We start from the raw sequence: 16,398 nt of genomic DNA, 5'->3' as shown, positions 1-16,398 counted from the left end.
TCTTAAATCTTAATATCTTAATCAAAATATACTAAAAGAAAGATATATAACAATGAGTGAATTCAACGTAGAGGACTACAAAAAATATGATAAATTTACTGTTAGTGAAGTAGAAGAAGGATTCTATCATGTACAATTCAATAACCCGAAATCCTTAAATGCATTCACAGAGCAAATTTGGAGAGACTATGCAGAGATATTAGAAAAATTAGATAAATGTGAAGAAACTAGTGTGATTTTGATTTCGTCCGCAGTACCAAAAGCTTTTTCGAGTGGGTTGGATTTGAAAGATGCAATTAATACCATGGCAAATACTGTGCTGAATTCCGAAAAAGAGAGGTATGAATCTTTGCATAAGCACATTGCTGATTTTCAATATTGCATTGCCACTCCTACACGTATTAGAACACCTACAATTTGCTTAATGAATGGGATCAATTATGGATTAGCTTTGGACATTTCTTCAGCCTGTTCCATTAGAGTCGCAACTGCTGATTGTAAGTTTTCTATTCGAGAAATTAAGATTGGTATCCCAGCTGATATTGGTTCGTTACAGAGATTGCCATCTATCATCAACAACAAATCATTGATGTATCAGTATGCTTTGACCGGTGATATTTTTGGCGCAGATGAAGCAACTAAGTTAGGATTTATTAGTGCTGTTCTTCCAGATCTCAACGCAGGTGTTGAATATTGCAAAAGCTTGGGTGAAAGTATTAACCAACATCAGCAATGGGCTATCAAAGGAACCAAGGAAAGCATTCAACATATCGTTGATAATGGTTCACCATCAGAAGGATTGAAGAATATAGCACATTATAATGCTACTAATATTGATGGCAGATTTGTCAGAGCAATGTCGGGTATTAAACTTTAAATAATATAAATATTATAGGGCGTCGATATAGTATCAGCATTACTAATGTAGACTAGTACTTGGTTAACTGTACTTCACTATTTCTGCTAGATATAGAAATTATCTATTTGATCTTGAATCCGGGTAAATTTTAAGAACTAGATTTTGTGTTTTAGTGTTCGATTTTTTTTTTCATTTGATTTACATTCAAGATACTGCTAATACAACCCATACAGACGAATACGGTAAAGGATGGCATATGCATTGAAAAGGGGTCAGAAAATAACAGGAATATCCATTTCGAAACGATTTGTTTCTTCCCCCGCTGTTAGCCTAAATGACGATATCGTTAGTTCATTTGAGTCTCACTCAACAGCCAAAACTAGCCGAAGTATACCCAATAACGCATTAAATACCTTGAGAAATACACCATCAAAGTTGTTTTTGGAGTCCTTATCAGAAAGCTATTTTGCTCCCACATTTAAGTCGAAGACCAAATTACCAAAAAATGAAGTAATTAAGAGGGAATTATGCAAATTAGTTGAATTAAGACAGTTTGATACTTTGATAGACTTATTTTTGAAACTAACTTCTAGGGCTGAAAGCACACTGTGGAGTTCTATATTGACGAGCCTGGAACTCTCATACTTTATACGTGATATTATCAAGCACCAAATAAAATTAATTAATCAAGCAGCAGATCATAAAATTTCATTGCGATCGGACACTAAAATTAAAGGTAAGCTTGCAGAGGCAAGAAGATTTCGTGATAAGATAAGAAAACTCTATGGGAACCTAATATACTCAGATGGACAATCTTCTATATACGCTGTGACTATGAGATCTGACTTATACAATTCCAATGATTTAACTGGATATAAATTGTCGGTTACTGATTACGAGAACTTAATAATGCTTGAATTATACAACAAAAAAATTGATTTGGCATCGAAATGGTTTCAGAGATTTGAGCAGCAATATCCACAAGGCCAGCACTATGAATTAATGACTTATGACATGTGGGTCCTCAAGTTTCAAGTATATTGTGGAGGCTCGCCAATTTTATGGAAAATACCAGAAACAGATTTGTATGCAAATTATTATAATCCCCGTAAGAGTGCGTTTAAAGCAGAAACTTCATGGTTGGAAGTATTCACAGAGTATTTAAAGAATCAAGGAAAAAGTAGTAATACAGCAGCAATAAGCGACAAATTAAATGAAACGCTCATTTATTCGATAGGATATGCAAGAAACCTTGATTATTTAACAAAATACATCGAAAGCGTTTGGGGTATAACACCAGGTGGTAATGTATCCGAGAATTTTGTTATGTTAAAAAGTGATGATCCTAAATTTCCAAGTTTGAATACCTTGAAGGCAATAGTTATGTCATTGTCCTACAATGAAGAATTTTTTCAGGCCATGACCTACGTAAACGCATTCCAAAAGATTTATGGAGATTCTATTGATTTGTCCAGTGCAAAGGCTAAGAATTTTTGGGATAGCACATTTAAATGGTGTGACATTTCAACCAAATTCCATGAAGAGAGGGCACTTTCCTATTATATAAGGCAAACGACAGATACCAGTACACGTAAGAAAAAAAAGCACAGTCTCAAGGAAGCTCAAGAGAATGCTGACTTTGATTATGAAGGATTCTTATTGTTCATTAATGAGCTTAAGTCCAAGAGATCGACGACTATGAACAAGTTATGGGACCTCCACAAAGATACAAATACTTTCTTCTCTCCAAAGTCATATAAAGTCTACTTGAATTATTTGCTTGAGGATCAAACTGAAGAGAACTTTTATGATTTTATGAGCTTGTTGGCCAAGCAATATCACTATTATCATGTTTCGAAGGATTCCTTCAACAAGATGCATTTGACAACTAACAGACTTAACGATACCGACGAAAGTGTTTATTCATTATATAATACGGCATTGCGTGAATTAATTAATGTCAAATGGAAAATGGGTTATGCTGGCCAATGCCAGCCATTAATCGATGAATGGGCATTGGATCAACAGATGCACAATAATACGTCTCAGTGGTTTAAACATACTATAATGCCACAATATAGGGATATGATGGAAAAGAAAAGGGAAGAGGTTATGATTAAACAAAAGACTGAGGATGATGAAACGCTTTTAGACTTATTTTAAACCAATATTCATGTATAGATAGTATAGTAAATAATCATTCCTATTACCAAAAGTAGTGCATTTACCAAGAAAATCTGGTCGAACACCTTGTCCATAATCGCGTTGATCAAACATCGGACATAATTAATATTGTTGTTGTAAACTGATTAAAGTATCTATAGTATAGTAATAACATAAAATGGCTTCTGAAGGATTAGAAAAGCTTACTGAAGTTCCACTCGAGTTCTTCAAGGATGGTAGTGCATTCATTAAGAAATGTCAAAAGCCAGACAAGAAAGGTATGTACAAGCATGAAACTCATAGGATGTGGTCAATGATAGAATTTTACTATATTTGGAGAAATATACAACATAGAATCAAATACTAACATTGGTATAGAATACATGAAGATCATTAGAGCTGTTGGTGTCGGATTTGTCATGATGGGTGTTGTTGGTTACGCTGTCAAATTATTACACATTCCAATCAGATATTTAATTGTTTAAGGTTTACAAATGCCAAATGCTTCTTCCCAATGAACAGGGGTATATGACTGTATGTTTCAGTTATATTCTTTGTAAATAATGTATTCATTTTATTAGTTCAGGTAACAATTGAATAATATTTCTTAGTTTAAAATTTATAAAAAATGTATTGTTATTACAGCACATAGGGAATTGCCCAGGAATCTATCCTGCGGTTCTTAATATATATCTTAATGGTGCCAATATAAGTATATTTGATTAATGATAACGTAGGATCGGTAGGCTTCAGACTTCTGGATAGAATCACGTGACCTCTTCTCATCTAATTTTTTTTTTCAGCTATGTTAAAGCTACATCGTTAAACAGCCTTTCATTCGTTTGTATATACTTACTACCAGTTTAATATCGCCATGTCTCAAACATCTGGTTTCGTAAAGAAGTTGGCAGCTAATGATCGTAAAGTAAGAGATGCTGCTTTTGAATCGTTAAGGAAATATTTATCATCTCGTTCCTCTTCCAAATTGACTTTGTTAGAAATGGAGAAACTATGGAAAGGATTATACTATTCGATGTGGTTATGTGACAGGCCTAGACCACAAGAGAGATTAGCTGAAAGCTTAGCACAATTATATTCAGAAGTGATTCCCGTTGCAGCTTTCAGTGATTTCACAGAGGCCTTCTGGGTGATCATGATAAGAGAATGGCCAAATATCGATCAATGGAGAGTAGACAAATTCTACTTACTCATAAGAAGAGTGTTGAGACATAATTTTAAACGCTTGAAGAATGAGAAATGGTCATCAAAGCTCGTAGATTCATTTTTGTCTATTTATGAAAAACATCCATTGAGCGGTGATAAATCAGTAAGTGTTGCATTACCATACCACATTTGTGATATTTATCTTGATGAATTAGAGTTAGTGATATTTGAAGAATTGAAGGACAAACAACAGGCATTGGACGAACAAGAAAAGAAAGATATGACAAAATACCAAGAGTTAGTCAAACAAAAGATAGAAATTGCTTCTGAGATTCCTATTCAAAAATTGATAGCTCCATTTCAAAAATTAAATAAGGATTGTCCTTTAAAAACTTTGAGAGAGAAGTGTAAAGAAGAAGTTTTGGATGATGAGAGATTAAAGGATTGGGGTGTTTTTGAAAGCGAGGATAGCGATAGTGAAGAGGAGGAAGATGATGATGATTGGGAAGGATTTAATTAGCATTATATAGAATTATAGTATTTTTTTCTCTTTGTTTAGTAAAAAAAATACAGTGTAATATAGTTGCAGGTTTTATTAGAAGATAAATGATTTTTGCGAACTAACTTAACAAAATCAAACTCATTAAAATTATATATTATTTACACTAAGATATTTATGGCATGTCACCGCAAGAACATAAGCCTGAATATGATGCAAATGGTAAAGAGGTAAATCCTTATATTCCGAAATTTATCTCGACGGTGCCCTGGTATCATAATAACTTGAATGATGAGAAGAGTGAAGATTATTTATCTCATCAAAGATCTAACGCAAACGATGAGGCCATTGATCACAGTATTCCACAACCTGGGAGTGGTATCAATGATGAATTCGAGATAAAAGATGAAACAGAAATTAAGAAGGTTGAAGATTACGATTCTAAAAGAGATAGATGGCACGGGTATGAAGCACAAGAATGGGATAAAATTGTTGAAAACTGGGATAAAATAAAAAAGAAGAAACAAAAACTGAAGAATATTAATATTCAGGAAGATAGTGATGATACAGATTATGAGCTTGAGCTAATTGAACTCGGATTGGATCTGAAAGATATAAAAAATAATCTCAAAGAAGATCCTTTAGAAAAGACGATCAGAGATAGACAAGACGTACCGGCATACATTTTGAATATCACATCATCGAACAAAATACATTATGACCCAAAATCAAGATTAACAAAGGACCCTTCAAAGGGATATATTAATGACAAGAATCAATTCGTGAAGAAATTGACTGGAGAAGCAAAAAGGTTGGATAGCCTACAAACATTTGCCTGGGAACAGAGTAAACAAAAAGAAGAAATAAATCAGCGAAAAGCGTTCGAGAGGAAATTAACAGGTCAAAAGCAATCAGAAACTGATTCTGATGAATATAAAGTAGATTTGAACTTAAATATGGAAGCCAATCCTACCGCAATGATGCTCCAAGCCAGATATCAACAAGAGCAACAGAATGAAGCGAAACAAAAGAGGAAAAGAGAGCTATTAGCTAAATATGGGGGAGGGGACTTTTTAAGTAAGCCCCAGGAATCTGTCCAAGTTAATGAGGTGATTAAAACAATCGACAAGTCTTTAAATAAGGATAAAGCTGGGTTAAAAAGATCTATATATCGGGAGGATAATTATGCCATGAACCACAAGAGTATTTGGGGTAGTTACTACTTGAATGGAGAATGGGGCTATGACTGTTGCAAACAAACAACTCGAAATGCTCGATGTACGATCGACTAGTATGACTTTCTATATTTGTAAATAGTGTAAAATAAGTAAACTACATAATCGCATTTCTCCAATATTTACTCTTAACGCCCACGCCCTGTTCCATTTGAATGAGTTCAAGTTCCGGGAAACACTCATATTTGATAATATCTTGTAATATTATTATATCACGACCATTATTGGTCATCATATTCAACCGCTTAAATTTTATAAGTTCCGTCAAAAGTACACCCCCAGTTGTATGATCAATCAAGGACTTAAGATAATTGTCCGTATTCATATTTTCCGGTGAAAAATAATATAGAATTTGGTTTTTGATTTCATATATGCGATAGGGACTGGGTATGGGGTCTACTCGTGCATGGACTGGATGATAGTATGGATTGTACGGCATTTGGTACATATCAAGTGGGGGAGAAGGCGATAACTGATGAAAATAAGGATGTATTGCGGATGGTGGTAACGTAGCAAAGGATTCAGAGACTTTTCCCTGCGGTAATGGATATCCATCCGGTTTATGTCCCATCATCGGAATGGGACCTGGCATATGTGTTGGCATGGGCATGGGTATGCTATTATTGACGCACATCGATGGGTATGTTGGTGGTATAAGATCAACAGGGTTTCCAAACGGGTATCCTCCATAGGATACTCCAGGCGCCTGGTAAAAATTCCCTCCTCCAAAAAGATCGTTAGTCATTGTTACATTTGGATAAGCTGTGGGTGAGTGTACTGCCAGCGACCCTGTCCTTCGACGACTGCGATTTTTGATCGTTGAGGTAGCATCTTTTCTAGACCAAGTCTTGTTCTTAAACCTAGGTCTTACAACTGTTGTGTTTTCTCCTACACACACAAGCTCACGGCGGTCTGTGTCGGTTGTGTTCATGTTAGTCTTCATAGCTCCTGGCTTATGTTCTTTTCCAATATGTACTCGATTTGCGGCCTCTAACGTGCCCTTATATCTATTCATATTCTCTTTACTCGACACCTCCTCATTAGCCTCTGAATCATTTCTGTCAGTTTTGATTCGATTGCCTGTTCGAATCGTATTCCATGCGTTGAACGTTGGCGTCGGTGCCGGGGTGAGTTTTTTGATAATATCCGCCCCTGTTCCCATTGTCAATGCCTCTCTTAGAATTTATATGACGTTGTATCTACCAATATATCTTTTCTTTATATTTCTGAGTTGTAGACTTCAATATTCACTAGTTCTGTCGCTGTTAGAACCTCTTAATTACATGCACCAAAGTAGCTGCAAATAACCACAAACAAACGATTGCAAAAAATTAATCCCCCCCTCGTAATACGGTATATAAAATTATGGTCCCCCGCCAGTCGTGCCTCCACTTGCGTTTTCCCTGAAGGGTATTCTACATCCGAACACCCATAAAAGATGATTCATTTGAATAGTGTATGCAGTATCGACTATTATTCTTAAGGAAGTCTGCTTCTAGTACATATTGCAGCCTTCAGTGCATCAAAGATACAAATATTAGATACCCGTGGAGTTCTTCATTAGTGACTGAAGACTCCCCCGTGGAGGTGTCGTACCTATAGATAATAGTCGCTGGACTAGTTCAACAGGGACTCCTAACGGAATAGGATGATTGATGTTAACGACCAAACGATTAACAATGTGGTCCACACGTGGGCTTAATTTTCTACCTCGTGTGACAGTACATTTCAAGAACGTTGATGAACCACGTCCTTAAGTGCTTATTATGGCAAAATAGTGTGAAGAGAGACTCACAACGTGTTTTGCAGGCTATATAGATGCCGGAACGTGGGTTATATTGAATATAATATTTAAAGGAAGACCACTCCACCACCAGTAAGAGCATAATAGTAGACTAGAAGTTATAGATAGATATTACATACAGGCTACGATGAATCAGTTGAATGAAACCAACGAGACTATGCCTAGTCCACCGGTGTTAAAGACAACCATCATCCAATTGAACAAGGATTTAGATCAAGACGACAACAATTATGAGATTTTGACGAATGAGTACAACCAGAACAAAGAAAGTACTAGTGGAATGACCAACATATCAGCATCAATTGCGGGTAGTATTCAAAGCAAAAAAAAACGGAGGAGATCTTCTGCTAATGTGGATTCCGATGAGCTTCTCAAGAGGAAAAACGACACCAAGCAACTCCATTCGATAATCGAAAAAAGAAGAAGAATCAAGATTAATCGGGAGTTTGAAGCATTGAAATACCTTATACCGGCTTGTCGCTTAACTTCTTCAGGCAGTGGCCCAAATGGTAAGAAGGGAGCAGGCACTAATAATGGAAGCAAGATCGATGGAATGTACAAACTTACCATTTTGAAATCGTCTGTGGAATACATACTATATTTGCATCACATTATACAACAACAGCATAACTTGATAAGGGCCAACGACAACAAATATAAATTTGACATAGATTTTGCCAGGATTCCATTGGATGTCAACACTTATAGAAACATAAACAAGGATTTTAACTTTAAAGATTTGATTACAAACATTGAAGATGCATCTTCTTCTAATAGTCCCAAAGATCGCGATTCAGTAATTGAAGAGGACTATGAGGAGGACCCAGCGAACGAGGATACAAACCAATTGTTGAGCCCAGATATAACGCCAGACATGGCTCCTGTGTTATCAATGTTAAACAAATATACACCTATGCCCAGAGAATCGGACTCATCTTCTGTATCTCCAAATGGTGGGTTGCAAACTGCGATGTCTTGTCCCACGACAACTGATAACTCTCCATATAATAATCCAATCAGGAATTGTAACTCTGTGTCTGGAAAGTTCAATAAGTTCCAGTTACCAGATCCCGCTTTAAATCCTACCGAATACGACAATGATGAAACTAACCAATATCAATATGGTCCAAAAAGAAAACTATTCAAAGCCAAAATTCCTCCAAACAATACGATTTTGTTCAATCGTCCTTTAAACATCAAATGTGCTTCCTCTGATAGAATACGCGAAGATAAGTTGTCTGATCAAGACGCTTCAAAGACTTTGTTAGCTTTAAGAAAATCTAGCATTGACAGCTTATTAAATTGATGAATAAATGGTTTTGTGTCTATCAAACTGGGATTCGAACTAGAATGGATTGTATAATTTTTCGTTTATTTCTATTTATTGCTATTAATTCAACAATTTATTTTCTTTCAAGTATTCAATGTATTCATCAATAACACTAGGCCATGCAGACATTTCGTCGTAGTCTTCGAAGTTCGATGGATCTTTTAATGCAATAGTTTTAATGAAGAGAAAGAACATTTTCCATGTATCGTTCGATAAACCTCGCTTGTATTCGTTCATTATGAAATCAAACCATTGTTCTAATCTAGTATAACAAGGTTCAAATTCTTTTTTATTCATTAAAAGCAATTTCCAGTAATCCACTGCTAACTCATAATTTAGCAATCTTTGACCTGGTACTTCCATTAAGAAACCGAAAGTAAAATTATAAAGTTCTTGAAATAAGCTGTCATTGGTTTCCAAGCTATTGTGTAGCTTCAAAATAAAATCTCTCATACCACTAAGTGAATTTATCCTATCTTTTTGCCACTTATATAAAAACTTTTCTTTAGTAAAGACACCCATGGACGGTGCTTCCAAGAAAAATGCTAATGTTAAACTTATGGGGTGTTCCGGATCGAAGTCTAAGTCTTCAAGGTATGCAATTGTTCCATTTATATCAATTTTATTTTCGTTATTAGAGTCTTTATATTTGTCATAAATAGCATTCAATTTGGCATCAATTTTAAGTGGTTTGGAATTCATATGTTCTTCATGATTCAAGTAACCATTTATGGCCTCTTGGAGTTTCCAATCGTATTTTTCTAACCACTGAGTAGCTAAACTTGTGGGTGCTCCTGTTACAGTAACAAAGTGCAGTTTGAATGATGTTCTAGTCGCCGAAGGTATCTTTGGCTGTTCAGGCGGATGTTAGTGTTTATATATTTAAATTGTAGCATGTTCATTATATGATACGTACCATATTCAATACTATATTAAGTCTATCTTTAGTGGAAATATATAGATAGATCCGTTGGAAATAAAATTTGTGAGCGCATGTCACCTTTTCAGATACAGAAACAAACAATCAACAAACACATCGTTGTTCCAAATTCATAAAGATATCTAATGTTCAGGACGATATAATAGAAATTTGAGGAAGTATAATGACTACTATACCTCTTTCGAAAGAAATATTTAATCAAGTGATTCCAATTCCTACACTCCAAGATTTGGCGGCTAATTCTTCAAGTTCAGATCAACAATCAAATAATATAGAAAATGATATTGATTACTTGCTTCATTGGCTAAGTCCATTTTGGCCCGACAATACTATGTTTGTTGAGCCATCGGCCAGAGTCAAGGCTGCTGTTAGAAGCTGCCTCAGGGATGAGGCTAGTCAATTGGATTTTGTCAAGTTATACGGAAATTCTATTAAACCGAAGTTTTTTGAAGAATTATCACCTTTATTGTTGGATGATAGAGTTTCATTGATTGAAGCAATTGACAAAATTAAGTTTATAAAGGATTACTATAGCCAATATATCAAGTATTTGAATTTGAATAAATTGCCTTATGATATACTAACGAGGAACCTAAATTCATTATTTCATTCAATCTTAGTCGAAAATAAGAAGTCCAAGTTTATAAACAAGCTAACCAATTATCTATATGAAATGTTGTTTGGTTCTGAAAGAAGCCTACAAGGCCCAGTGCAGAATTATATTCAGGTATTATTATCTATTGAATTAGTCGATGAATTGAATTCAATAATAATAGGCTTATCAATTAAACAAATAAAGGATTATATACTTGCAACATGTACAAAAGTATGGAATAAACCATTGTTGGAAGAAATCAATCATTGGATTAAACTGGATTTATTTCCCAGCTTTAATTTGGTAATGAGACTATCCAGTTTTGACTTTTCGGAGAAGTATTTATATGATTTAATTAAAATTGCCCATGACGAACTAGTTTCATTACGGATAAAAGAGATATTCGATCTTGTGGTAGATTATCCAAATTCATATGTTGCTTTATCAGAATTGCACCAATGTCTCCTGTTCAAGCTCAACTCTCATAATACCGGTAGTAATATATCCAACTTGAGCACTGTTATCAATTCAAACATAAATACGTCTGAAATTGATTCTGCAAATTCATTAATATCTATTTCAAATCTTTCATCCATACTCATAAACAATTCGGCAAGTTCGCAAGCGTATCAAAGAGCTAAGTTGGTAGATACATTTATACAACTATGCCATGAAGAATTGCTTCATTCGGGAGCAAATACTGTGGATGTCATAACATGTTACACGTCTACAATCAAGTCGTTTTTAATTATTGATCCAAAGGGTGTATTACTCGATAGAGTAGTTAGACCGATCAGAAGATATTTAAAAACAAGAGAAGATATTATTATTAAATTGGTGCATGGCTTATTGGATCAAAGTGAAAACAATGATCTACTTGAATTAGCTCAAGAATTAAGAAAGGGAAAGAAGAAGACAATTATAGCAGATGATTTCATGGATTTGACCTGGGTACCTGATCCTATTGATGCATTGCCCGACTTCAAAAAAAGCAAGGTGACAGATATAATAGAATCGTTAATATCAATTTTTGACCTGAAAGAAATATTTATAAATGAATTCACTCAATTATTTGGTCAAAAGTTGATTAATTTACACGATTATGATGTAAAAGATATAACTGATCATCTAGATTTATTAAAATTACGATTTGGAGAGAACGAATTTACAACTTTAGATATTATGATTAAAGATATCGAACAAAGTAAAACGACAAATGAAAAGATAAATTGTGACAAGGAGTACTTGTTTCACTCGACAATTCTTTCCCATTTATATTGGCCTTCGGTTTGTGAAAATATCTCACATAATGATAACTTTAAACTACCAGATGCTATTTTGAATCAGTTCGACAGCTTTGATAAAGATTATGCGGAGGTTAAAAAGGGACGAGGTTTAAAGTTAATTCCTAGCCTAGGATTGGTTAAACTTAAATTACTGATTAGGAAAACTAATTTATCATTTGAAGTAACTCCTGATAAAGCGTCAGTAATATCGTTATTTGACGACAAAGTTGATGAATTGACGTTAGCAAACATCTCCAACCTCTTAGATATGCAACCCTATGTTGCCTCAAAAGCTATAGACTACTGGGTAAAGCAGAATGTTTTGAAGGAAACATCTAAAGATACCTACATGGTAAATGAGTGACGAGAAATACAACTCGATATGAAGGCGACAAACAACACAAATATATTTATTTGAAGGAAGTAGTATATACTCACTAATTAATGTTTCCATTTACTGATTTAGATATTTCTACACCAGAAACTTTTTGGTTATAACTTGGATTTGGTTGCCATTTTCTTGTAGTTCTGATTTCATCCATTGCATATCCTGGAATCCTAATATTCCAATTTCTTTCTAAATGTAATTGAACATCTCTGACATCAACAGAATCTACTTTACGGTGCTTGGCTAGTCTGCATGCAAAACCCGTAACTGAAGTTATGAATTCGTCTGCTAGATCAAGTAAAAGTTCTTCAACATCACCATCAATATTAGTTTTGCCATCTCCTTCATCAGCCCCTATATTATTTACTAGTTCAGATAATTTCCTTTTAGTTAAGACTCTACCACCATTATCGGGGATGGAACCCCCAGCACTTGAGCTTGAAAGATCATAAGTTGGTAATTTTAGAATAGCAGGAGTTCCTAAAATTTGACCAATACCATTGGCAACACCGCTCGATAAAGTGGCTCTATTATTGTTGGTCGTTGGCTTCAATGTCACTGCAGTCGGAGGTTTTACATTAATAGAACTAGAAATAGGAATTGATGGTACACTCGGTTTTGTAATTCCAGATAAGTTAATAGGGGGTACTCCATGAGAAGATGATTGCAGACCAGGTCCAGACTTGCTGGGCGTGGCATTTACGTTTGTTGGAGGTGGTGATGCTGACTTACCCCTAGCTGGAATAGATGCTTGCGTATTTGACAATGTTCCCGCATCAGGAGGAAGAGATCCTTGTTTCGGAATAGATGGAGAGTTTATACCCTGTGACGTAATATTACCTGTCAGTGGAACTCTCTGATTGGCAACAGTACCTGGTGTCGGAGCATTACTCATCCCTGGAGCACTTGTAACGTTTGACTTAGCTTGTTCAACTAACTGGGATTTGATATATATAGCATATCTTTGGTACTGTGCATACTTGCTTTTCAATTCAGTTAACTGGCTCTCTATAGATGTTACTTGTTCAGGATTCAAATTATAAGATTTCTTGCTGTTTTGAAGTTGCTGAATTTTCCTTTCAAATTCACTCAAGCGTGCTTTCGCCTGGTTAAACTTTTCTATTGTTGCTGCATTATTATTATTACCACTTGCTGGGATAGTAGGTGCTGGAGAAGCCGAATTAACGGGAGATTGATGTATTGGTTGAGTCTGGTTGAGCACGGGTGATTGACCCTGTGGAGTTGGCTGTGGAGATGACTGTCTGTTCATAGGCGTAATTCCTGCACTTGCTGGTTGATTAATTTGGTTTGATGAACCTACGTTTTGTTGTTGTTGCTGAGCTTTTCTCGCATTTTGTTGATCTCTATAATTCAACAACACTTGTTTAATAGATTCGGCTTTAGCATAATGTTGTTGTGCCTTGGCTATATCATTTCCTGCTGCCTTTGCTAAACTAACTTCATTTCTTAATGCTTGAGCTAATTGATTTACTTGGCTTGGTTGAATTGAGACAGGTCTTTGAGGCATTTGCCTGTTCTGAAGATTTGGCGTAGAGGCACCCGACTCTGGATTTCCAGATGTATTCATGTTATCACCGCTATTATTGCTATTCATTATCCAGATGCCAATAGATAGATTTAAGATTAATTACCTCTAAAGATATCAACTATAATGGTGATATTAATTATCTGTTGGTTCTACGAAAAAGCTCAGAATTACTTTTCACGTGACTAAATACTATAATGAATTGATTTGTTCTATACAACTCTATATATGATTGTTAGAGGGCAAAACAACGTTCGACGCTTTGCTCATTGTTGCCCCACCAATGTGGCATCCTTACTGTTCTTCCAAACGAAAATAACAAAAATATTATCAAGACTGCAAGATTATATCCAGTATCAAATGCAGCAGCTAGAATGTAGTTATATGATTTCCACAAAGAATGCCTATAATTATATGCCCAGTACATTGTTGCTGTTCCACCTATAAACTTAGAAGCATACCCAGTCGAAAGATTACCATAGAATGTACTCAAAGTGGAAAAGAATACGGTAGTATTCCATAAATGAAACCTTAACCTTGAATTGGGATATCGTCTATGCAAAATATATAATACAACTGGAGCTATCACTCCTAGAAGAAAACCATAAGGTAGTAATGGGTAATGATAAAATAGCCTCCGTGGTCCCAAAATAACATAATTGATTGCATTAGTGTGATAAGATGTGATTGTTTGCCCTGTCCATTGATGCAAAGGGTCCTCTTTAGTTCCGTCAAGATATTCTCTTTTAGTATCAAGGACCCATCTTAAGGCAATGTAGTTAAATGGAACACCAATAAATTCTCCGTATATTTGAGAAAAAAAGACTGCTTTAGGAGGTAAGTGAATATAGAACCCAAGTCTCATACAAAGTAAATGATACTGAGCTCTATACCACGCACTCCCCGATATTGCTCCGAATACAACTGCACTAACTGGATGAATTGACTTGATATTCTGGACCATATAACCATAAAATAGCTCATTGAATGTTCCAATGGCTAATTGGAAATTCGATAATGCATACAACCAGCTTAAAGGGGTAACAATAATAGAGCCTAAACCCAATGCAACAACACAGCACCACCATGGCAAAAACATATGTCCAGATAAAAAAATAAACATTAGTGTTGAAAAAGAAATAAGGAACAAGATTAAATACCAAAACATGGGCACTTCCTCGTATTTGGCTTGCAATTTGTTTAGTTTATCTGTATACTGTAAATGAATAGAAGTAAAACCACTCTTTTGATTCTCAGCCGAGTACGTACTTTTCAAAACATTTAGAGAGCTTCTCAATTGATCATATCCAAACAAAACAACCCAGACTATACCACTAACATAAGCAGCATAATCAAAAAACATATTCCATGCTCTCTGCGCTCCCAAATTAACAGGGCCGTAATAGTTATAAGCAGTTACATTCAACGTCAAATCATCAGCCAATAGTTCGTTAGTCGGATATCGCGTTCCATTATTCAAGAATAGCGAATTTGACATAAGCCCATGCTTAAAAGAAGTGATTCCTCCCCATTTTACCAACGGAATCATAATCCATGCACCCAAAACGAATCCCAAAAATTGAATCACTTGGATCCAATATGGATACAACATAATAGACGATGTTATATTTGCCCAGTCTAAAGAAAAATTTAAAACTCCCATACCACCCATACCTGATCCTATAAAGTTAACAGTCTTGTTATAGGGCGCAATCCAGCATAGTATGGCCAACGATGATGTAAGTGGAAATACAAACTCTGGAAGAAATTCCCAAATTGTGACCCCAAATAACGCATAGAAGAATACTTTCATTTGCATAGAACCATGTTTCGAGTCCCTATCCGATCTAGCTTGTGACTGTAATAGAGTGGTTTGCATTAAAGCTTGAGGCCATGTAAATTGCGGATCATATAAAACAAATGATTTCGCTATGGCTGCATAAGAGTACCCAATAAATACAATAGCCCACATAAAAAGTATAGCAATCAGTGCATCTACCTTTTCATTAAAATGCAACTCGGCTAAAGAAATAGCATTGGTAGCTAAATTACCGGTAGCACCACTATTAACAGTAATTGTTATCATTGCCGTTTCTTTTATGGACCAAGGACCTGGATTTAAATTGAATTTAAAACCAAGTACCTGGATATTCCTCTTCGGAAGACTTTTCGCCAACCATTTACCAGCCCAATGAGAAACAATCTGAACAAAAAATATTGAATATACTGCAGACGTGGTACGATACGAATTCATGGTATCAAGGAATGCTCCAGGTACAATAAAAATTGTAGATAGTATAAAATAACGAAACGTCATCACTGGTATGTCGGGGTCATCTTCTAGAGGCACTGATTCTCGAACGACCTTTGGCAACTCTAATACATCCTTATCTAACTGTACTGAATGTACATTTTCCTCGTCCGTGGAACCATAGATTTTTTTATAACTTCGTTTAGTAAGAGAGCTTGAGGTAGAAAGAAGTGAATCTGTTTGATATCCATTGACACTCAGATCGTTCACTACTTTGTTATCAGCATGTACGTCGTTTGAATTACCCATTCCAAGCTTCCCAAATCATCAAATAACCT

At 35.3% G+C, this 16,398-nt stretch overlaps 11 protein-coding genes across 11 annotated transcripts; 7 read left to right on the top strand and 4 right to left on the bottom strand.

Annotated features, from left to right (window-relative positions):
- Positions 1-52: 52 nt before the first annotated feature.
- On the top strand, positions 53-877 carry AC631_02389 (uncharacterized protein; the record flags this gene model as incomplete). Its single annotated transcript, XM_015611219.1, has 1 exon — positions 53-877. The coding sequence occupies one exon, from the start codon at positions 53-55 to the stop codon at positions 875-877; it is 825 nt and encodes a 274-aa protein (XP_015467958.1).
- Positions 878-1,108: 231 nt separating this feature from the next.
- AC631_02388 (uncharacterized protein) lies at positions 1,109-3,022 on the top strand (the record flags this gene model as incomplete). Its single annotated transcript, XM_015611218.1, has 1 exon — positions 1,109-3,022. One exon carries the CDS (start codon positions 1,109-1,111, stop codon positions 3,020-3,022), a length of 1,914 nt encoding a protein of 637 aa, XP_015467957.1.
- Positions 3,023-3,200: 178 nt separating this feature from the next.
- On the top strand, positions 3,201-3,507 carry AC631_02387 (translocon subunit; the record flags this gene model as incomplete). The annotated part of the gene is made up of 2 exons (XM_015611217.1): positions 3,201-3,300; positions 3,401-3,507. 2 exons carry the CDS (start codon positions 3,201-3,203, stop codon positions 3,505-3,507), a joined length of 207 nt encoding a protein of 68 aa, XP_015467956.1.
- A 389-nt stretch (positions 3,508-3,896) lies between these two features.
- AC631_02386 (uncharacterized protein) lies at positions 3,897-4,706 on the top strand (the record flags this gene model as incomplete). The annotated part of the gene is made up of 1 exon (XM_015611216.1): positions 3,897-4,706. One exon carries the CDS (start codon positions 3,897-3,899, stop codon positions 4,704-4,706), a length of 810 nt encoding a protein of 269 aa, XP_015467955.1.
- A 161-nt stretch (positions 4,707-4,867) lies between these two features.
- Positions 4,868-5,977, top strand: SLU7 (mRNA splicing protein; the record flags this gene model as incomplete). Its single annotated transcript, XM_015611215.1, has 1 exon — positions 4,868-5,977. The coding sequence occupies one exon, from the start codon at positions 4,868-4,870 to the stop codon at positions 5,975-5,977; it is 1,110 nt and encodes a 369-aa protein (XP_015467954.1).
- A 40-nt stretch (positions 5,978-6,017) lies between these two features.
- On the bottom strand, positions 6,018-7,082 carry SLF1 (Slf1p; the record flags this gene model as incomplete). The annotated part of the gene is made up of 1 exon (XM_015611214.1): positions 6,018-7,082. One exon carries the CDS (start codon positions 7,080-7,082, stop codon positions 6,018-6,020), a length of 1,065 nt encoding a protein of 354 aa, XP_015467953.1.
- Positions 7,083-7,851: 769 nt separating this feature from the next.
- TRY6 (Try6p) lies at positions 7,852-9,030 on the top strand (the record flags this gene model as incomplete). The annotated part of the gene is made up of 1 exon (XM_015611213.1): positions 7,852-9,030. One exon carries the CDS (start codon positions 7,852-7,854, stop codon positions 9,028-9,030), a length of 1,179 nt encoding a protein of 392 aa, XP_015467952.1.
- An 84-nt stretch (positions 9,031-9,114) lies between these two features.
- Positions 9,115-9,756, bottom strand: AC631_02382 (NEDD8 ligase; the record flags this gene model as incomplete). The annotated part of the gene is made up of 1 exon (XM_015611212.1): positions 9,115-9,756. The coding sequence occupies one exon, from the start codon at positions 9,754-9,756 to the stop codon at positions 9,115-9,117; it is 642 nt and encodes a 213-aa protein (XP_015467951.1).
- A 401-nt stretch (positions 9,757-10,157) lies between these two features.
- Positions 10,158-12,239, top strand: AC631_02381 (anaphase promoting complex subunit 2; the record flags this gene model as incomplete). The annotated part of the gene is made up of 1 exon (XM_015611211.1): positions 10,158-12,239. One exon carries the CDS (start codon positions 10,158-10,160, stop codon positions 12,237-12,239), a length of 2,082 nt encoding a protein of 693 aa, XP_015467950.1.
- A 73-nt stretch (positions 12,240-12,312) lies between these two features.
- On the bottom strand, positions 12,313-13,851 carry AC631_02380 (uncharacterized protein; the record flags this gene model as incomplete). Its single annotated transcript, XM_015611210.1, has 1 exon — positions 12,313-13,851. One exon carries the CDS (start codon positions 13,849-13,851, stop codon positions 12,313-12,315), a length of 1,539 nt encoding a protein of 512 aa, XP_015467949.1.
- A 193-nt stretch (positions 13,852-14,044) lies between these two features.
- On the bottom strand, positions 14,045-16,369 carry OPT7 (Opt7p; the record flags this gene model as incomplete). Its single annotated transcript, XM_015611209.1, has 1 exon — positions 14,045-16,369. The coding sequence occupies one exon, from the start codon at positions 16,367-16,369 to the stop codon at positions 14,045-14,047; it is 2,325 nt and encodes a 774-aa protein (XP_015467948.1).
- Positions 16,370-16,398: the final 29 nt, after the last annotated feature.

This window comes from Debaryomyces fabryi (assembly GCF_001447935.2).
Source record: "Debaryomyces fabryi strain CBS 789 chromosome Unknown contig00041, whole genome shotgun sequence".
NCBI classification, from domain to species: domain Eukaryota; kingdom Fungi; phylum Ascomycota; class Pichiomycetes; order Serinales; family Debaryomycetaceae; genus Debaryomyces; species Debaryomyces fabryi.
The sequence above is the reverse complement of the archived record's forward strand: the minus strand, read 5'-3'. Positions and strand labels throughout refer to the sequence as shown.